Source organism: Periplaneta americana, chromosome 14 (assembly GCF_040183065.1).
Source record: "Periplaneta americana isolate PAMFEO1 chromosome 14, P.americana_PAMFEO1_priV1, whole genome shotgun sequence".
Classification (NCBI taxonomy): Eukaryota; Metazoa; Arthropoda; class Insecta; order Blattodea; family Blattidae; genus Periplaneta; species Periplaneta americana.
The window spans coordinates 128,456,133-128,480,480 of record NC_091130.1 but is presented as its reverse complement, the minus strand read 5'-3'; the positions used below and the strand labels follow the sequence as shown (position 1 = coordinate 128,480,480).

General features: G+C 32.3%; 1 protein-coding gene across 22 annotated transcripts in view; it reads right to left on the bottom strand.

Annotated features, from left to right (window-relative positions):
* LOC138713728 (longitudinals lacking protein, isoforms H/M/V-like) overlaps positions 1-24,348 on the bottom strand; it is a 614,547-nt gene that overhangs the window by 269,513 nt on the left and 320,686 nt on the right. The window contains exon 5 of one of the 22 annotated variants that reach the window (XM_069846047.1): positions 5,064-9,744. The exons of the other annotated variants lie outside the window; for them this stretch is intronic. Coding sequence (XP_069702148.1) covers positions 9,161-9,744 — 584 coding nt within the window. The 3' untranslated portion in view covers positions 5,064-9,160. Of the gene's footprint in view, positions 1-5,063; positions 9,745-24,348 lie in introns of those variants that run through there. 22 annotated transcript variants of the gene reach the window in all.

The following is a 24,348-nucleotide window of genomic DNA, read 5'->3' as shown; positions in this document are numbered from 1 at the left end:
AGTATTGTATTCAATGAATATTGTTCTCATTAGTGTGATTATTTCTTTTGGTTATGATGTACCTATTACAATATACATAACACTGAATTCTTATGTGTATTAACATTTTTAAAGTATATTTTTAATTAGACCCAACACAGAATTTTTATTGCCATTTTTTTAATTCCCATGTTCACTTTCACAGAAATATTTTTTCTCGGGAGGAATCAATTTTTTTTAAATTAGTTATTTAGCAATGCTGTAAGACCTGCTTGGTTATACAGCATGGATGGAAATGATGATCGAGTACTATTTTGGCAAGACGAGCCAAAGGATTCGTCTGATATTCAGCTTATAATTGAAGGAAACCTCGGGACAGAACACAATCAGGTAATAAATCTAAATAGGATTCCAACCCATGTCAAAGTGCAACCTTAAAGCATGGGTCCTGCTTGCAAGACACTAGACCACACCAGTGACCCCACACACAAACTTATTATTTTCTCTTTTTCGTAATATTTAATACAACATTGAATCAATAAAATTAATTTTTCCAGTGTTAATAAAATTCTATTCTATCCTAAATAAAATGTCAATAAGATTCTTCAGGTATCAGCATTTTCTCCTCTTATAAATAGCGAAAAATATCCAACATTTCAGAGAAAAATACAATTATCACCATACATATATAAAACAGATGTAATGAAATTTAAAATATTGAATTCTACTACTTTTATAACAAAATGCAAACAATGAAGACTAACAATGTGAATTATGACTATAACCTTACTATTCCAAAAGTTTCCAGAGTGGCTGTGTGAACACTAGTTTTTTAATTGCGTACAAGATAACAACCACTCTAAGGCAGTGTGCAAAATTCCGTGACAACACATGAAAGCATTATTTTTTTCACTATAGTTTGATGTCATAATGATAATCTCCAATTTCCGCAAGGGTGGGTGGAGGTGATGAAAACATGAAGTTCATGTAGCAGACATAGGTTGCGTTCAGCCAGGACAGTGCTAAGGCAGCAAAAACATTGAATTCCTTGCTGATTGACAGCGCTTCAGACAGTGGTCGCCATTTTTCGTACCAAAATATTTTTTGCTGGACTTCTGCCGCTCACTCAGCAAAAGAACAAGAGTGTGATTTTTTGTAAACAGAGCAGACATTTTGGAATCAGATAGTTCAACTTCTCATAGCTGCTGCCACTAATAAAAAAATAAAAAACACAAAATAAAAAATTAATAGCTGAGTTAGCTGAGGGCGAGGTTTTGTTTCAAAATTCGAAATGTCATTATTGAAAATATATTAATTATTAGATATTAGTATATTGGATACAAATTGTAAATAATTCTAATGACTCCAATATAAGCAAACAATGGATGAAAATTTCTGAAGTTCCGGCTGTATCTGAATTAATAGGGCTGATGAAATAATTTGAAGCTTATATATACTTTTTCGACATTCTATGTCAACAGTGAATCAACAACACTTTCATATCAACATTTTGAGGCACTCTGAAGGAATATTCGAGATAGACATATCCTAACAAATAATGTACACAAGACTGACTGTTGCATCATAGTCTTCGAAATGAGAGACAGTATATAGATAAATAAAATACACAGTGTCTCTAAAAATGATTATCAGGGTTTCAGGTGGTTAGTATGGCTTTACAATAAAAAATGTATATTTTTTCCCTATGTGTAATGAAAGAAGAGCTGTGAAAGTTTCGTATCGTGTGCTCGCAGCCTTTGTTTCTCATCTTTGTTGCGTCACAACGTCACATTTACAAAATGGCGACTCCCGAACATATATATATTCTTTGTGTGTGTGTGTGTGTGTTGCAATTTGGGAAGTGCAGTTCTGTAGTTTCTGCACAGCGAGCTTTCTGACAGAAATTTAGAATTGATCCTCCATCCCATAACAACATTCAGTTTGAAGCAACTGGATCCATCTGTAAAGGAAAGAGTTAAGGATGTCCACATCTGCCCAATGAAAGTGTCAGGAATGTCAGAACAGCTTTTGAATGGTCCCTCGATTTCACACCATGTGATTTCTTTCTATGGGTATATGTGAAGGACCATGTATACTTGCTGACCTGCCAAAGTTGAGAAAAAGGATTGTTGCTATTGTTGAATATGTCATTCCAGACATGCTGCTTATCGACTGGATGTGCTGTGTGACAAATTTAAAGGTGCTCACAATGAACTCTTATAAGGTAAGGTATGAAAACTCGTAGAATTTCTTTTTATTGGCATATAAGGTTTGTTCTTATATTATATCACAATAGGAACAATTAATCAACTTAAAACCCCGATAATCATTTAGGGACATACTGTATTTTAATATTTATCTTCCTGAGAATTCTTTCTTTTTCATAATATAAAAATATTACTCATGAACGAACAACCTGACAACATACAGACGATTCAGAAGAAATTACACAAGTTTTTGAAATGCTTCTAGAACAAAATTCAGGCCTACACAACCTACAATTTCAGAGAAACAGCAACAGCAATAATAAGAAACAATTTTGTGTGATTACATCTTGCTGCTACTCTGGAAACTTTCGCTTAATCACCCTGTAACATAAACGCACAAGTGCACAACAAATGCAGAACAACAATCACAATACTTTGCTTACAATTTTTTGTACTTTTTAATTGCATCACACAGCAAGATAACACTCAATACTTGGGTTCATGATGTCGTCTAATATGTCTAAGCAAATTGCTCTTGTGTTTAGTTTGTTGTGGACAATGTGGGCATTGAAATTGTGGATCTTTACCACATTCAAATCTAATGTGTCTAAGAAGTGTCCCTTTCATTCTGTAACTCTTGAAACAGTTTGGGCAATAATGTCCTTTATGACTTGACAATGTTTCATATGGCTGTCTCTGAAAATCTGACATGTGTCCACCAGTGACGATATGCTGTCCCACTTCTGTGGGATATATGTCTCTTTCCTGCTGTCTTCTCCATATATTTTCACCTGGAATGAATATAATCCATTATTACTGCGATATAAACAGTTACAAATGCAATTTATAATAACACTGATATTAAATGCAGGTTAAAAAGTAAAAAAATTTGGTTCTATAAATTTTCGTTCTTATTTTATCTACAATGTTTAAAATAAGTACTAAAACAAGTACGGTATATAATAACGATGAAAAAAGTTATTAATAATAACAACATACTTCTACTCACATTAATTCTCAGTGAATTCATAGTCACAGGCATAGAAGAATATGAGACTGCATGTAGCCTACCATTAAGAATAAACAGAAATCACGTCAATGTTATATAAATCATGACAATTTCCTATCTTCATGAGGCAAAAACCACAAATCCAGTATCTCCGTTCATTCAATAACCTTGAAAGAGTATTTATAAAGTCCATTTTTAAATTCTGAATTTTACTATTTGATTGTGAAATAACTTCCAGATGTATAAAATTGTGAACAAAAAACAATTCTGAAAATAACTACATTGTTTTATAACGATATTCTGATAGTGTAATAATTCAATTCTCGATTTTAAATATTCACTTCGTTATGTAATTAATAACCATAATAGATAGTACGTTGATTTGGGAGTATTATGTACTGTATATTCAAACTATAGGTTAGCAACTGCCAAAATTCCGCTGTAGGTGGTTACTAAACCTTACAGCTGCACTGGAGGCGGAGTCTTCCTTCATTAATGTGAACCTTGTCACACTAACGGACAAATCATCTGATGCATCACTGGTATCACTTAAACTTCTACCAAAATTATTCTGTCAGTTTCACTGTCTAATACATTAGCACTACAAAAATATTGCTCTTAGTTATTTTTAACATGATCAACACATTTCTTCCGCTTGTCTTTTCCATATTCTGCGAAAAGGCAGCAACAGAATTGTTCCTTTACGTTAAGTGGGATTTTTGTTACAAAAATCCAATTGAAAAGACTGAAAACAACTGAATAAACATTTTAGTTCTGGCCCTTAAGTAAATGAAACTAATCAAAATAATAAATGCTTATTTTTAAAGAATTGTTGGGTTCTGAAGATAAATGTTTATGTATGTTCGCTACGTGACGGACCGTGAGCAGTCAGACATAAACCTTTAACAAGTCATAATACCTTGTAGACTCATTCTATTAACATGGGTTTTTTTTTCAACATAAAGTATAATGTACTTAGACAATTTCATACATTGCAACTACCCACTTACCTTTTCAAGAAAAAAAGTTATTGTTGATTGATTTTCTACTTCAAAAACATATTTTTCCCACACTATAATAGTATAAAACAAATCTCAATTAAGGTCTTACATTTGTTATATTGTGGTGACTCACAAACATCTTAGAAATCTGCAAACAATACTCTTCAACATGCTTTTTTCCTTATTAGAATCTATTACTTTTTGTGTTATTATTAAGTATAAAAAATGCGAAAATATTCTACTTCATTGAAAGTCTACGTGAGTAATGCTTTCTCCCGTTATTGGTTGACAATTAGGAAGAAGGAGGTGAATAGTATATTGTGTCACTCTTTAAGATTGATGCATGCACAGACCAACGGAGTTTTGTAAGTTGTTCCCCTATAACTTATTTCACCAAAACATTATACATGGTCTGACACTGCTATGATTCAACAGTATGCACTGCAAGGAAGTAAGATGAAGTATTTCAGAGCATTTTCTTCGAGATGAGTGAAGGATATGAATAAAAAAAATTAGAGTTATTTCATTATACAATATAACCTAGATTTGAACCATACTAAACTTAGTCTGTATATAAAAATGTATTTCAACATATTACTTTGTCATGGACAGAATGACAAAAGAGTCTTCGAGTGATTGGAACCATAATTTGTTATTGTTCAAGGAAGATAAATAAAAGTGAATAAATAAAATTAATAATTTCTTCGAATAATTTATAAAGCACTCAAATTAGTTCATTTTACAAAATATCTGTACTTTTTAAATCCGAATTCTACCATAAGTCTGTGTCGCAATACGCTACACTAGGATAACATAAACATACAATTAACAAAACAACATAACTGTATTACAATAATGAATCTACAATTACATGCTTTCACATATGTGATTTATTCATAAAATAAGACCACTATTATGCAACATTTAAAAGGTTACCACATAAATAGCTTAGAAAGTAAAAAACCTCACAAAAATTTAATAATCTTGTAACAGCTGAGACAACAGATTTTCTTTCCTTAAAAATATGTTCAACATATTACAAATTTATACAATGATAGACATTTATAAATAACGTGAAAAATACATTCACTTTCAAACTTAGCTTCATTAGATTGTAAATAATATAAGAAATGCATCATGTGTCTAATAATGTAATAAGCAAACAGCTGGAAAATGTACTCTAATTATGACTGTACATTTACTGTAAAATTAAACTGAAAGAAAAATCTGAACAAAATATGAACAATATAAAGATGCTATTTAAATTTTGTATTAATATTTATTTATTTGTAATAAATGTCAGACAAATATATAAGCCTTCATAATTCAGTAAAATATCGGATGAAAATAAATTCATTGAGCATATTTCAGAGAAGAAATATATGAGTTGCTAGTAGCATTTGAGGCCATCAGAGCACAGTTCCTTACTGTGCAAGTTCAGGTGTAATCACGGAGTCAATTAGACACTGAAGAGTGCTGAGTCATGCCAATCAGTTAGGTTTAAAGTTTCTTACACTCAGTTTTGTGTTAAAATTGTTATCATTGTGCATTTGGTTTAGAATTTGTTAGTTTCATTGTCATAATGGTCCGATTAGCAGGTACAATAAAACAAAATAATATTTGTATATGGTTCTGTCTAATTACTTATCTTCAATAAGGAAAATAAGTCAACAAATCATGACCTAATTACACAAACTCATAACGGAGCTCTGGTGAGGGGGAAGGACGAACGTTTTCACCATAAATGGCATCATGAGGTCCCCTGTTAGGTGGTAAATGCTAAGTGAACATCTTAGTATATCTGGTTTTCATGAAAATTCTCACACATACACATGTAGATATTGCACACTGAAACACTAAAATAAGAATAAACCATACACAATACAGGAACTTTAATCACACCTGAAAAACTTATGCATATTAATGGGCAATTTCTACACAGATGTCGAGAATGTATTGCAGCTGAGGGACATCATTTTCAACAATTGAATAACCTCCTTGGAATAAGAATCTAATTCCAGGGGAGTATTCAATTCTTGTAACACAGGTTAGTGTTCATTATTATCAGTTTTTAATATAAATTTATGTTTTCAGTAAAAAAAAAGGGTCACATTGCATAGAATCTAATTCAATTGTGAAAAAATGTACCTTAGACCCTTTTTCCAGGGGAGTATTCAATTCTTGTAACACAGGTTAGTGTTCATTATTATCAGTTTTTAATATAAATTTATGTTTTCAGTAAAAAAAAAAAGGGTCACATTGCGTGCTATTATTAACAATGAACTCCCTTTTCCTGGTTGCAACATGAGGTATAATGCAGGCATGGAACAGACTCTGACAGCCCCGAATACTACTCATTGCTCTGCATATATTAATTTCGTACTAATGAAATGAAAAATAAAATTGTTGTAGCTCAAAATAATATAAATGCTTCATTTTTTTTTTCGATTTCCTAACATAATTTCAAATCAGATATTGCAAACTAGAAAGAAAGTAAATAAAAAGAGGAAGGGCAAAAATAAATAAATAAATGAGAGAAAAAAATATCTGTCCCTTTGACGTACATTTATAATTTTTTTCACGAATATATGTATATTTAAATACAATCAAAATCTATACTTAAAAATGTTCACGTTGATGAATGATGACTGTAGGTTAAAATCATACAGTATTCTCTATATTCCTACCAAAATTAATGTTAAATCAAAGGAATAAACAGAAATTATTCCATTAGGGCAAAGAAATATTTCAGGCATAATAGTAAAATTTAATTTTATGTTAAAGGAATTAGTTATACTGAATAAAACAACATTATGTTCATACTGAAGAGTATGGGAACATGAAAAATACAGGAGGACAATTCGTAAAGTAAAGAATGTTTATCTATAAATAATATTTATTTATTCTTATAATCTTAATGTTTGTATCTTAGCCTATTTCTCCATATAGTCACTCTATAAATTTAAACATTTGTTGCACTTGAGACCAGTTTAAGTATTCCCTTGTCATAAAAAGTGACTGCTTGTTTATTCAACCAGTCCATGACAAAATCCTTTAAGTCATTCTCGGTCAGTGTCTCATTTATTCAGCCAGTCTGTCAGTCAGTCTGTCATTCAGCCTCAGTTGGTCACACATTCAGACAGTGACTTGGTCAGTTGATCGGTAGGTTGTTCAGTTTATCAATGTGTCTTTCTGTTAGCCAGTCTGTCAGTTGGTAGGTCATTCTGTCAGCTCGTTGATCAGTTGGTCTGTTCAGTTTGTCATCAGGCAGTAATCTTTCAGTCAATGAATTGGTAATCTTTCAGTTGGTCAGTCATTCGGTCTGCTGACCAACCATTCAACCAACTGATGGGCTGACCAACAAATCTACTGACAGACCAATTACCAACAAACCGAAAGACCAGCTGAAAGTCTTATTCAAGCAAAAAGGTGAAAAATCTAATGATGCCAAGTCTGGACTGTAGGTTGAATACTCAAAGTTTTCCTAATGAAATTCATTACGCAGCAGGTAGTCCCCGGCAGTAAATGGACAAGCATTGTCATGATCTCATGAAGAACAATAAAATTCCACATGACAGCATGCCTCTGTGGTGTTCTCAATAGTGTGACGAATAACTGATCAAACTACAAAGTGGTTGGATTATCAATATAAGCATTCATTTTAAAAAAATGCTACACCCAACAAATGTTAACATTACATTGAACACAGCTAATGCAAGACCAGCTGCAACAAAACAGATGCACAGTCAGTATGCATGAACATCCTTTACTTTATGAATCGCCATAGTATGTCATTATGAAGTTTCTGAATTTAGGAAAATAGTGAATGTTTTGTTTAAATTATACATTAATGGATAGGAATATATTTATTTAAAAAGAAAACACAAATGTTTATTCATAAATGACATCCATTCTGTAGAAACATATTATTTATAAGGTACTTTACTCATATTTAAGAAGCACCTTTTCTAAAAGGATGACAAAGTGTTGGATCATAAACATAACAAGTCCACTTACCATGAAATCTGTCTTAACTGGCCGTCAATTATTCTTTTGGCAGATGGCTGTTGATACAGTGAGCCAATAAATTAGAATGAAGGAGTTTTTAAATATGGAAACTGATCCTTGTTTATCACATAATTAACTATGTTAAAATAAGTAACTGCACCTACAAGTAAATTTCTGTTCACATTTTTAGATGAAAACAGGAGGCATACAGTACAAAATATTTTGAACCCATTTCTTTATTTATTAAAAAGTTTCATTATTGGATTCCTCTCATGAACAAAGTTGTAACGGCCATTTATAACAAATGTGAGTTACAACATTGTTCGATTGATGTATATTTCCATTTAGTCGAACACTTTTCCATTTTTTAGCCAATTAAAAGTTCACTAGATTAGTAATCATTACAAGCAATAATATATTAGCAGGCACTTAGTCGGTTTCTTGATTCATGTCACTTAGAATTCATTTTTGAAGGGGAAAAAAAAAGATAATAAAATTTGCCCGTTCGTAGGAAAAGTACATTTGATTCCACATGTGCAGTTGCAAGACGAAGTCTTAATCCATAGTGTCCTAAGTACGGTAATTTAAGGTGGCATAACAGTAGTTGTAATCTAGCCACTTATAATTCAATGACATGACATTTATTAACAGAGAATTTGGCAGTTATTGTAATTTAAGCAGTGATATTTTATATTATTTCAAAATACTTCATGGCCCACAGCTGAAAATGTAAAAGTAGTCTGGCCACTGACCACAACTGGAGGTAAGGGGATATTCATACAAGTTTTCTGGGAAATTAAATAAGTTCTGAGGATGGGAACTTTTATAGAATGGGGGTAGGTTTCAGTCTACTGCAATTTGAGTTGAATTCTGAAATATACTTAAACTTTACAACATATTTCAAAATGATCAGTAAATGTTACAGAAGAAATATTGAAAACTTGGTGCATTTATTTCTAAACATTTTGTTTTGCTGATCTGTGTCTGGCATCAATATGCATTATAAGGCTACTTTTATGTTTTGTTAGATGTGGGCAGTATGGACACTGGAACTGGGGATCTTTTCCACATTCAAGTCTTATATGACGTGCAAGAGAAGACTTGTAATTGTACATTTTTCCACAATTTGGACACTGAAATATGTTAAATAAGTTTGGAGGACCACTTCCCGAAGGTAGAGTATTAGCATCATAAGAACTAAATCTCTGATGACTTTCACCATGCTTTGACAATGACTGATTGATAGAAATATTCGCGTTTTCGACAGCAATTTTATTTAAAAGTTGAGTGTTAGTAGTCGCAGTCACTTCTTTAGCATAGATCTGAACATCACTCCGGTGCTGAATCTGTTGCAGAAGGCTTCTAGCAAAAGCATCAACATCTCGGTCAGATGGTTGAGACCCAGTGCTGTTGCCTGAAGGTAGCTGAGAATGACCTATATTGGTTCTTAATGACACACTCGCACTGCTGCTTAGAGGTTCATTGGGAAATATCTCCATATTAGGAACTATATTCTGTAGACCCGACCATGGTTTCACATCTGAAACAGGAAAAGAAGGCAGTCAGTCCTTGCGTAAATAGTCGTGGAGAGTTCAATAATTAAAATTCTAGTATTACTTTTCAAGAAACAAAATGTATATGTTATGGTAAAAGTAATTAATCCGGGAATTATATATAATAGCTGGTAATCAGTGACAGGTTAGGTTCGATTTGTTCAAGTTTTTAGTATACCTACCAAAAAACGAATATATAAAGCATAACGAAAACTTCAACAAACCTAACCTAATCTGTCACTAATCCTCGATTGTCCATCATACTGACCAATATTTTGGTCATTATGTAAATTTGCCTTTTCATTATGTTACCGTAATATATACATTGCTTAAATAAACAATGATGATTCACTAACAATAACACATACATAAGCGACAAAACTTATTAAAATCAACTGTATGTAGCAATTCAAAGTCAAAAGTTAGAAATACCTATTCAATTTTTTTTTCCTTTTTAAACTTGTCCTACACTTCCCACATAGAATTAAAAGCTAGTAAAGCCACAATTGCAGACCTAATTCATATTTCATTACTTAAACATTTCAACAGATTTAAGTTTAATGCTTACGAAAAACTGTGATACATAGGAAGCCCATATGCAGAAATGATGACTGAAGAATCTGATGGGTGATGATGAACTTCAAAAAAATAAAATCGACACAATTATGTTTATTTGTTGCCTTAACAATGAAAACACAATAATACTACAGACAATATGGAAAATAATCACCTTTCGTGTATAAATATAGGTCGCACATAATATGAAAGGAGTGAAACACAACAGGCAGTTTAAAAAAACAAACGAAAAAGGAAACTAGGACATTTCTTCTTTTTTTTTTCAGGATGACCTAAAATAGTCCTAAAAACTTAGGCTTATTAGATCGGCCCATTTTGCGTTCCAGACAGTTTAGAGGCAAGTATAGATCTGCAAAAAATTGACTGGCCTACTTCTTTTCAAATTATCAGGAGCAGAGCTATTTTCATATGGGTATGAAAGAATATCAGAACAGCATATATTTAAAATGTTTAATATTCTTAAGAAGTATCATGGAGAACCATACCATCTTTTCTATAAAAAAAAATATAAATTATTTACATTTAAAAGCATTCAAATATATTTGTAATAATTCATACATTTTTTGTGACTGACTCATTTAGTGTAATCAATGTTCTACCCAGCGTTGGAAAATATGTGTGAAGTAAACTCTATCAGACGATATAGTGATCATATAACTCCATTGATTAAAATATAGTTTCATTATTTTTCTTCATGACAACACATTTAGTCACTTACACAGTTCTCCCTCTTAATTAATTTTATTTATATTTACTTATTCTTTTAATCATTCCCTCACTCAATAGTTTGTGTGTCTGTATTTACTCATTCATTTAATTAAGATTTTAACTATAGTGATTATATTGCACATCAGTGTAATAATGAAATGATAAAAAACAAACATGTTGGAATGGATCATAAAAGAGATTGTCACGGACTATTTTACAATACTATCCAACAACCTATTAAGAAAAGTACTATCATTTAAGTTACCTTGTGTAAGGACATAAATTAAATTAAATGATACCCAGTACACAAATTTGTGTTTAAAATATAACCACAAAAATTAAGGAAGACACAGTAATATAAAGAGTTAGTACCTTGTAGGGTGTATTTCACGGCAAAGAGAATGGGTCGTCGACAATTTATAAGTTCCAGACAGATAATACTGCGCATGTTTGTCACGTCAAAGTCATAGTTCACTAGGTAACACATAATTAAACCATTTAAATTTGCTGTATTTTGTTTAAGACTCTGAAATATGTTATAAAATCGAATGAAGGGTTGATTTTAGATACATCAGGGCCTCTGAAGAGTGAAATAATAAAATTGATCAATACAAAATCAATCAAAGCGAATATGAACAGGAAAAACACGCATTATGCCAATCTGGTACTAACATTCTCAGTACGGTACTGTAGACTGTTACAGCACGGGTCTGAAAAATAAGTGAATAATACTAATTCAAGGTTCAAGTCTCCGACAATTTTACTTTTTTTTTTTTAATTACAAAATTCCCATCATGTCTCGTAAAGCTACATTTATGTCGCGACATTTCTTGCAAACAATACTCCTGTCTGTAAATAAAACTGTTTCGTCATTACTTTTGAAAATGGCAGACAGATAACTTCGTCAATAAATCAATGACCAGGTTCCTGTAGGTTATTCTGCATTGAGGACAGCCAGAGTGATTCCCTCTGTCAACTGCTAAGAGGTGAGCCAAACTTTTTGTTGAGAATGGTGAAGTTGCAAATCATCCAATTCTTGGCCAGCCGCGTATCTCTACAAGGGAAGAGGATGCCATGTTATTGAGAGAAGTTGAAAACTACCCCTTTAGAACTGCCTCTCAATTGAAGATGGCATCCAACTTTCTTGGTTCCTCAAACACCGTGAAGACACATTTCAGAGAGTGCAGCATAAGGTAACATTAAACTGTGAGGAAGGAACATCTGAAGATTTCAATTGGAGAAAAATCATTTTCTCCGACGAAGTAATTGTCTCCAGGAGCAACAATGATCCTACCCTAATTTATCAAATGGATGACCACCAATAAGATGAAGTACACATTACACATGCAGTACATCAACTTATATTTTTCTTACAGTAATCAAACTTTAGGAGATTTTTATTGGTATCTCGCAGTTTGACAGTTCATTTTTAAGCAAGTGTTATTGAGCACGAGTACAGCTAAAATGATGTGTGATATTGTATATGAATCAGATGTATGTTCGAAGTAATATAACTTTTTAATTAAGTAGACTTCATAACAAAGGAAGGAAGGAAAGTCAAAGTAAACAGCGAGTGAAATCATTGATGAGGGTGTAATAGAGTGGTATGAGGGAAGACCTTCATGTTCTGTCATCGACTATACATGAAACTATTTACTTAAAAAAAAAAATCAGTATATTTCTCTACCAACTCAATGCATTAAAATAAATAAATATATAAATAAACAAGTAAATAAATAAAAATAATGCCAGGAAGAAGACACATACTGTTTCATAATACATTTTACATGTTCTACAACAATTCAATTAATTTTTCATGTTTTTATTTTTATTGGGTTATTTTACGACGCTGTATCAACATCTAGGTTATTTAGCGTCTGAATGATATGAAGGTGATAATGCCGGTGAAATGAGTCCGGGGTCCAGCACCGAAAGTTACCCAGCATTTTTCATATTGATAATGGTATCCAGTATATAGTTTATCTTCTTGAACTGAGGTCATGAATAAGCCTGAGTGAATGTTGAGAGAGTTAAATCCCCTTCCTTCTATTAAAAATGTTACAGAAAATAAAACAACATCTATAAAAATTACGTAATATTATAATTTTTTTTTTTTCCTTCAACTTCTTCTTATCTCCAGGTCCACGGATCAAACCCATAAGGTTGGAACACTGTATGCAGAACTTGTCATTGAATGTGTTGGCAATACAGTTTAGGATGTGTTCTGGTGATGCTTTCTCTAATTTTACATATGCGCAGATTAGAAAAGATTTTGTTGAACCTATTACCTTAATTATCCTAATGCGTCAATTTTTTATCTTATTAAGACTGTTTGATCCTGTTTCAACGATATTGTTTCAACTGAGTGCTGTCATTTGTACTATGTATGTGTGAATGGTTGCGTTGCAAAGGTTCTTTCTTCAAGCAGTTCCTTGGGTCCGTCATCTGGATTATTCTGTATCGGAATTTCAGGAACTTGATCCTTCTCCAGCCACTCATTTGCTTTTAGAACTAAGGAAAATAATAATTATGATACAGAATTATGAATTTACTTTATTCTTGAAACGAGCCTGCAAAATAGTAATCTTAATTATGAAATACAAAAACTCACGTTAATATTGTTGGAGAGCTAATTCAACAAGTTTTCGTCGTCGACTCATTGTGACTCACTTGTAATAATTTACTCACAGATTAAAGCTTATTATGAAATAAAAACAATTTTGTGCCACACTGCACTGAACACCTAAGAACTGAACAACTGAACCTATAATAATGGCAGTTTACAAAAAAAATGACACTCATAACAGGCATTCTAGGAATTAACAGAAAAACCAAAGCATGGTTGGTCGCATGATGAGAGATTCCTCACAAGTAGAGCAAGGGACTTAGAAAAACCCAAGCGTGGTTGGTTGTGCAATGAGACAATCCCTCATAGATAGTGCGGGGGACTTAACAAGACCGCAATTAAAGGGTGGGTAAACAGTTTTCTTTGTGACTAAATATCATGAACTTAACTACAGAAAAACAAGAATTCAGAATCAAGATACAAACAAATATGAACATTTTTAAGAATGTGTGAGGGAAATGCTCTTATAGTGACCACTGATGGGTTAATTGAATGTAGGTTGATATATGGGCATTATATTGACGATGTTTAATAGCATATTACGAAAAAAGTACATGTTATACGCTATGGCATGAGTCAATTTTTAGGGAACAGGCGGAGCGAGTTTCTTAATTTTGACAAGTGCAATAACTGTACATGTATAACATTATAAACGTGTTTCATACGTTATTTTTTTTTTGTACAACAGCATTATAAAACAATTAATAAAGAAATAACATCAGATTTGTAATGATGGGTAGTTTCATAATCATGGTCTATGAAGAAAGAGGTTGCTATGACAATAATGATGTATTAAATAATATTATGGCATGGCAAATCGTTTCATAATGTTAACTTTATGGCACAAGTTATACCATCGTAATATAAGTCATGATCTTTTAGTTACCTTGTTAATATTTTATGGCTCTGGTATAATAATGTGGCATATTATATACGATTTTCACTAATGATAAGGACTGTTTATAATGCTGGAGTACAAAAAAAATTAATAAATAGATAGATTGTTATGATTGTGGTTGGTCTATTATAAAACAATATTTTATTATTCTGCCGCAAACCCTTATTATTTATATATTACACCATAGAACATTATGTAATTAAAAGTAAAACAACTCTTTCTTAAAAAGAGAGTGAAATACATTATTGGAGAATGCGTTGTTCCAATCATTACGTCATGCTTTTAGTATACAATTTATGTACTACTGTACCTATACTTATATATTAGTCTACATATGGCAATAATATATATACATTTCTACATGTAGGATTAGTAACAACTTTAAATTTGAGACTTCTATAAAATAAGATGGTTACTTGGCTTGATTTGTTACAGTTACGGAATTAAGGTAAATCTCGCATAAAATCACTATACATTTTATTAGTATTATTTACAACTCTTACAATAGTGTTTATTTTAGACTATAAATATATCAAATGGACAAAATATGGTAGTCATACCCATTACAGGCCATGAAGGCCCATACGGTAGAGAAGGTTAAGGCTCCCATCTGTACAGACAAATAATATTAATGGCAGCAGGAATGTCAGTCCTACGTGTCCGTCACTTTTACTCCCAAGAAAACACGCCTGGAACTTATTTATATTACAGGATGAGTAAACTACAGGGCTATAGTGTGGCCAGAAGAATTAGATAATGAAGAAAATCCGTCACTCTATCGGGATCTAACCTGAGACCTTCCAGCTCGCAGCATTATGCCTTAACAGCGACACTATGGCATGTCTCAGTCAAAATGTGACACAACTTAATATATTAGACTGTTGGTATGTTACGCAGTTTTCTCACCAATATTATATCTTTAGTAAGTACCGGTATCGATATAAAAATAATTCAGAAATATACTTGTCAAGTACATCAGTAATAAACAATGTAGGCCTAATTCCTTTTTATTATAAGCAATGATGGATACTCTGACACCAAATGATAATACAGAGCATTCAGCTTAACTCTGAGGCAGGAACAAGCACATCAGACATGCCTGCATAGCCAATATACAACTGAGCTATTATATTATTATTTCATAATGAGTACCGGTACTAACCTCTGTTACAGGAATTGTTCAAAATGATGTCTGTCTGCATTTACACATTCTTGACATCTTTAAATGAATTTTATAGACATTATGGTTCCGATAAGCCAGACAATAAACTTCATGAAAATAATATTTCCATCTGTGGCTTATCTACTTCAAATTCTTTTATTTTAATTGTTTTTGTTAACAAACGTTTTCACTCTACTTCAAGCACCTTCAGGTCTTAAAATTATAACATGAAACAAGTTACTAACTTAAATACACAAATAACACGAAAATAATTGTTTACCCTATACATTAGGCATAATTTATATGACATATTGTTCAAGTTTGAAAAATAATATAAATTATGCCTAATAAGCAATCAGTTTAGTATTTGTGTATTTAAATTGTTAAATTGTTTCATATTATAATTTTAACATCTGAAAATGCTCGAAGTAGAGTGAAAAAGTTTGTCAATAAAAAGAAATGAAAATAAAATAATTTGAAGTAGATAAGCCACAGATGGAAATATTTACATAAAATTTATGTTTTAGTGAAATTATTTACATCCTAACAAAACTGTGTATGCAGAAATAACCGCCACACTACAGACAAACTTAAGAGACATATTTGAAGAAATATTGCAAGCATTATGAAAATAGAACTTTTGTCTCTGAAAAAATAATTTCATCAAAAGATATTGAGTATGTGTGAATGCAAACAGACACCACTTTGAACAATTCTATAACACAAAACAAAAACATAATTATGTGGATGCTATTATTAATTAAAGTTATATGACTAAAAATATGTGTGAAGTTACAGACTGATAATGATGCAGTCTATGCTGGCCATGCAAGCATGTCTGATGAGCGTGTTCCCAGCTGGGAACCAAACTAAAAGCTCTGTAAAAGAAAATGAGATACCGGTACTTTATTTACTTCAGTGCTTATAGTATAATTTGTTTTCAAAATACAACTGAAAACAGGGAGAAAAATAGTAACTGGTATTTATTATTGTCATTATACATATCGTCTCATGGTACAACTAGGTACTAAGCTAGCAGAAAAGAAAATTAGGAACTCTGTTTGACTGTATATTTCTTAAAACTTTTAAATATGTTACTGATATCAGAATTGACTATACATCACAAAAATTGAAGGAAATGGATATGTTAAGTAATAAAGCTTTATTACATTCAAACAGTTAATAAAATTTTATTTTCGGCTGAATTTGAAGAATATGATGTGTAATCATACAGATCTCTTATTACATATCTGCCTCTATGTAAAATCACAGTTTGCAGTGAGGGGAAAGAGAGATAGCAAAAGGCTGTACTAATTTGCGAGAAAAAATATGTCTAATCTCTCACTTTACACTCAAGCAAGCAATGACCAGAGCATTAGAATGAAAGCAACCAGATATATTTTGTTTTGCTTTTAATGCTCTGATGTCCACGACCATGATAAGTCACTTGAAATTCAACGGTCACTCACAGGCAGAAATATAATGCAACATCTGCACAAAGGAACTGATATGCTGGTATACTTTGTATTAATGGCAACATGGATGGTATAGGCTATGTTCATATTCTTATTTCTTCTTTATTCTTCTAAATATTTTGTTATTTTATTGATGAGGAGTATTATTGTTGTTGTTGACTTTTGTTAATACAGTGCGTTAAACTAATCCCTCTGTACAAGTCAAGTCTATTTCTTAAAGTTCATTTTCGCGTGTCCACGCTGAGTCAAATGAGGGTAGAAGAAAGAGAAAGTTGTATCATCACTACAAGCAGCCAGTGCATTGTGGAGAGAATAATTGAAAGATTTATTTGTCTATGGTTGAAAGCATATAATTATTTGAAATTCCTACCATTCACCAAATCCTTCAAATTTGACTTTGTTAAAATCATAATTTTAAAGATAAAGTTAAAAAATTTACATAATCTTACGAACATTCCAAAACCTACAAATCCTGAGAAATTGCATTAATCTATGCGAAACTGGGTTAAAACAAAATTAAGGTATGCAATAGTTACTCATTAATGTACCGGTACTTAATAAAATATGTAACATAATAATGAAGTGTAAATTTAACACTACAAATCTAAATTATTATTCTTTGTAACTCCAACTTAGGTACAATAAACATGTAATTTGATACATATACTAAAAGAATTTTAATACAATCTTATGTGAAGATGAATTTGATGATAAGGTGATCAATCATACAGTACATAATTTGAAAGATAGCCCATAAATAGCAGTATTTCTCTTGGACAATATACTGAATATGAAAATTTGTTCCCAAAAATAAAAGAGTTACTTTTTGTTATTTTTGGAAAAGAAATTCATAAGATGAAAGATTGTGATAAAGAATAAAATATTATAATAAGTAAATGTGCCTCACAAGAGGTGGCTGGACGATAGAGACCGGAACGGTGATATCACCTAATCCTTGAAGGGAGAAGAAGAAGAAGAAGTAAATGTGTTGTACAGTTACCTGGGGTGCTGGTCATCACATGGATATGAAGATGATATACATAAGATAGTTATTTCAATAAATGAATACCATTCCCCCCTCCCCCGAAATAAGAGTCTACAGTACATGTTTTCACAAGATGAGTTAGAGCCTTATTCCGAGAGGATTACTGAAATGTTATTATTATGAACTAAAATTTTGAGCCTGACCAGTGCTTTCCTTCTGGAGTAAAAGATAGTGGAACTCTGCGTAGAATAGATTATAGCGGGTGGGAGATGATTATTGTCCAGTGCACGGGAACTGTGTCATTTTTAACATGCTTTTCGTTCAACTTTAAAACTTTCAATGCCTAAGTAGGATTCATGTTAAAACCATAATATTAACACATTTCTTGGTTCCATGATGGAAAAATACAACAAAAATGTGCCGAAATGCCATTCTGGTGCATTCCATCAGAAAAAAAGCACGGAGCCTGACGAAGTTAAAACATATAAACACGACTTGACGTATACAACACTATAAATTCTAAAACTAGTGTATGGCAATTGTTATTAGAGGAGAAAAATTCATTCTGTTGCCGGGGATCGAACACGGGTCCTTGGTTCTATATATTAAGTGCTCTAACCACTGAGCTATGCCAAAGTTCAATTCACAGCACCAAATCAAATCCCTCTTCTCTAATGTTTTTTTCCCTTTGCGGCCTTACTCCAGGTTCGAATATATATGTTGACAAATTACATTAAGCCAACTGCCATTATATAAGGAGTGCATTCAACTGAGTGACTGGTGGCCAGGATTCCACAGTATATGCACTGAATATTTTTCTCCTCTAATAACAATTGTTACCACAACAGATAAATTCTCTAGGACCAAAAATTAATCTTTATGTAGTGTATGACAGTTTGAGTTAGATTTTTCAGAAACATCATTTATGAAGAATAACCATAACAGAGATGAGACTTTCCACAAAAGATGGATAAATTGTCAGGTCACGAAACAAATTACGACATTTTACAGTACGGTACCATAATTAAAACCCATACCTATACCCATTCTCAACAAAATTAATACATAAAAATAAAATCAGATACATGTTACAAGAAAGAATCAAGACACTTTTTATATTTATTTCGGACTATATTTATTTTGGACTATCAATCAGAGGGAAAATAAGATTAAAACGACTCCTGAAAAATTTGACAGGTGACATTCATTTTCTTCAAAATGGATGATGATAATGATATGATGATGATGATGATGATGACGACGACAAATATAAAAATATGCAGAGTTAAAATGCGGCAATATAGCATTTGTGCTGAAAGATGTACAGTATATTAATGTAAATAAAACACATTTTCGACTAATTAAATTATCGAGGTCTTCCAATGGATCAATGACGACATTGACAATCCACAATATCTTTAAGTTGTCATGTGTGTATGGGTGTGTGCGTCCGTCCGTCCGTCCGTGTGTGTGTGTGTGTGTCTGTGTAAAGTAGGTAGACAGGAATACTTCTTACCAGCAGAATAATATGACATTTTCAGTAAAATGTCTGGTTTCAAGGCGACTAAGTTTGAATGTTTTACATCAGTATGTTATTCAAAGTTAATACTATAATGGCAGGCTCTCCACTTATTAACATCCTTTTAACTTATCCTGGTCATTTTTGACAATATCCATGTTAATTCTTCCAACGTGTTTTGAAGATTCACATTAACAAAATGCCCACAGATATTCAAAGTGTTAAATGTTAGAACTTCAAAGAATTTAGCTAAGGTACTTGCTAATAGCTCTATCCTATTATAAGGTCGGAACATTACTTGTAAAACAATCTGTGTTTATGCAAATCTGGCTTTCAGGTATAGCTTCCTGTGAAGTAGACTTGAATCATTTCAAGGGAAAAATTGTTCCAGGGCCGGGTATCAATCCGAGACCTTTGGCTTAGCGGACCAACACTCTATTGACTGAGCTACTCAGGAACTAGACCCCGACACCATCTCAATTTTTCCCTTTATATCCACACACCTCAAGTGGGCTGACAAGACACCAGAAACCCAACTCTGTGTGCACACAAACTCTATGTAACTTGAATTGTGGTTTTCTGTTAACATATTTACAGTGACGTATATATTATGCAAATCTGGTTTTCAGATATAGCTCGCTATGAAGCAGACTTGAATAATTTCAAGGGAAAAATTGTTTCAGGGCCGGGTATCGATCCTGGGACCTTTGGCTTAGCGCACCAACCTCTACTGACTGAGCAACCCAGCTATTCAATTCAAGTCACACAGAGTTTGTGTGCACTCAAAGTTGGGTTTCTGGAGTCTTGTCAGCCCACCTGAGGTGTGTGAATATCAAGGGAAAAATTGAGACAGTGTCGGGTGTAGTTCCTGGGTAGCTCAGTCGGTAGAACATTGGTGCGGGTAAGCCAAAGGTCCCGGGATCAATACCCAGCCCTGGAAGAAATTTTCCCTTGAAATTATTCAATCTGTGTTTATGTTTGGATAAGAAGCATAGTTCATTGGCAGAAGAGGGGAGGAGTGGGGTTGTAAGTATTGATCACAGAGAGACTGCCAGCTTTCTGCAGCCTCATTCACACAGGGAGAAATATTTACTGTTTTTCTGCGAAATTTAGCAACAGAGATGTCTATACAGATATATAATAGTTTCCTGCCATGATGATCATTCTATCGGAAGTTTCTCTCTTCATATTGTATTTGGGCAACTGGGGAACTGACACCCAAAACTTGTCAAAATCATGCAATGGTGACAAAAAAAAAAAACGTTTTCCATCACCTGTGAAAAAACATTTAAGTTGATATATTAATTCAACAGGATTCAGTTGATATGTCAAGTCAATTAGGGGAACAAATCCAGATCAACAAATGTTTATTTTAGTATGTTAATTTAATAAATATTAATATGAGAAGCTGCAGTTTAAAATTAATTTCAGTCAATCAATAGAAATTTGACATTATACACAGCATAACAATAATAATTAGTATAAATAATTGGTTAGATGGCGATCTTACTCGTGTTAATTGTGTAAGCATGTGCGGCTTACAGCTGTTTCGATGCTTCTTCACATCATCCTCAGAGCCTACTAGATCTTGGCGTCATCTCGAACTTCGCTGCCTGTTGTGTCACAATCTATGTATATGAGATCTAGTAGGCTCTGAGGATGGTGTGAAGAAGCACCGAAACAGCTGTAAGCCGCACATGCTTACACAATTAACACGAGTAAGATCGCCATCTAATCAATTATTTATATTCAAGTGTTAAAAGTAGTGTACAAAAGATTCGACACAGATAATAATTAGTAGTCACCACGGTAGTCTAGTGGCTAGAGCACTGGACTCATAATCCTGTGGACCAGGGTTCGATCCCCAGTGCAACCCCCCCCCCCCCGAATTTATGACGTGTTGGACAAGACCGTGGCCCAGGTAACACAGGGGATTTCCTTCGGGAGTTCTGGTTCCCCTATCCCATTAAATCTACATGATTATCTCATTACAAGTGTAATGTAGATCAGCCTCCTATGTCACACACTGGGCGCCAATGTTAGTAAAATAGTCTACAACACAACTGGCTTCATATGGGTGAACAATGAAGAGTCAAGTACCCAGCATTAGGAAAAAATATATATATATTATTGTTATTATTATTATTATTATTACTACTACTACTACTACCATAATAATAATAATAATAATAATAATAATAATAATAATAATAATAATAATAATAATAGGCCTAATAATAATATGCAATCTAAAATAATATGCTTTCCATTTTTGCCAGCACATTATTTACACTACTGACTTTATTTCTAAGAAGGCAAAAATTGTGCAAATATTAAAATTTATTTGTCACGTAGATTATCTATAATACATTATAGGAATTAAAAGTAAGTCTTCAAAATATCTATATTTTATCCTTCTCATAAGTTTCCTGTGATTCTTCCTTACCTTCAATTGAAACACTTTACTCCAAGGACTAAGATATATAAGAAAAAGATATATCATGTCTGTATTAAAGAAAAAAAAATGCATTTTACAAATTCTAATAACATTCTTCAAACAATTCTGTTTAACAAACACATGACAAATCTATTTCTTTCTAAACGAAATGTTTTAAATTGCGCAAATTTTAATATATTGATGTTAGAGCTAATTTTATAAATTTCCACAAAATAATTCAAAGCTGATAGAATCGAAATTTTATTATATACAGAAAATTCAGATAAACAGAGAATATGCTAAGAATAACATTTTCAAAATCATAGGCCTATGTTTTTTTTATCAAAATCCTAATATAGGCTAAATATATTTCGGCATTACGACACATTTTCATAGAAGTTCAATTACAAAAGTGTGCACTAAGTTTAAACTAGTATCTTAACAAACAAACAAAAATTCATATTATCATAGTTGTTATTACTTTCAATTCTGTATGTAAAATGTGGAGTTCATTCTTTCATAGCAGTGTTGTGATAGTGAATGTGCTAAATTACACTTAATCGTAATTAAATATGAACAATGTCTTTCCATTTCAACAATACACCTTAGACAAAAGTATGAAGTCTAAACTAAGAAAAGTCTCAGCAATTGTCAACGTTACCTGTTTTTTAACCACTGAAACAAATGTGTAACCACAATATAGGCAGTAATTTAATTAAAATTAAAGCTTTGTCACAAGCAACTGCATAAATGTACGTTTTTATAGTATAAAAATCGTACCTGTATTCAAAACAAGACTCAAACCTCAATTACTAATAACATAACATAACATAATTAATTTATTCTGTGTACTTGCATTGTCATGGATATTCTTATAGAATTCTCTTACATCTATTTGTAACATCTGTGTGACAATATGAAGATACGTACTTTTTATTCTTTATTTCTTATCAAAATCCATACATGACTTTTTTAATATATTCCCAGCTTGCAGTTAATTACACAATTACAAAATGTTCACACAGTTTCTTTAGCTTTTAATATGCTTTTCTAGATTTACAGATTTTGTTGTGAGTGTTCTTGCTTTCCAACTATCTCATTACAGATCAAGGTTCTTGAACTACACAGGTTGGCTTAACATTTTGAGTTCTTGGGTGCAGAATGGGCGGTGATCAGAGAATGTGAATGATATCTTGAGTTTCCTTGTGCTCTGATTTTCTATATTATATGCGAGAGGAATTTCAAACTTCCAGCACATAGGCTTAAATACGATTTTAGTATTATTGCATTATTATTTTCAAGATTTTCAATTTATTATAATGAATATACAACCATCTAGGTCAAACATGTGCTGTAGCTGTGCGTGAAAGATTTTACGGTAAAAATGAAGGTATAAATCTGACTCCTGTGTGCACACAATTTCAATAACCCCGCATGTATTGTTTTAAAACCAATATCATATAGACAATGAATTCCAACAGAATACTAAAATTGATCCTATCAAATAGACCTAAAGACCACAGAACCGCCTACGACCGAAAAAAAGAGCCACTGAAACCTAATACTTGTTGAATGCTAATAATGTTTTGAAACTGATTACATTATAGGATCATTGTTATGGCCGTATGAAATTTATTGTAGTTAATATATGAGGCACTCAACGCACAAATGTCCCAACTCACAAAATTTGCTTATTGAGTTTATTGCTGTAAAGAGCTCCTATTGTTCTCTTCAAAGTATAAATCGACCTAATCATAATTCCTAGTTTTTCCATGAGATTTCAGCACAAGTTTCGTTTGTGTACCGCATTTTGCGCATTGTTACAAAGAGGCTACGTGAAAATATAATTTTGTGGCTTGGGCCACTTGTGCGCTGAGCATGTCATATAACTATGCCAGGCCAAAGTTGTGCTATTGCTGTGTGTAAAAATTTTATGACAAAAAAAATGTTCGAATATTTTTTTTTCTATACCTAAAAATGAAATCATTTCAAGCAATACAATCTGTAAAAGACAAAAAACAGTAGATTTAATTCTAACACAAGTACCTACATCATTATAACAAAATCAGGATATGATCGACATGTCAATTCGATCGACAACAAGAAATGTCTGAATTTCTGAGAAACTTATACCGGTACTGTATTCAATATGGACATTACATATAATTTGTTTGATATAGATAATACATCAGTATCACTTATAAG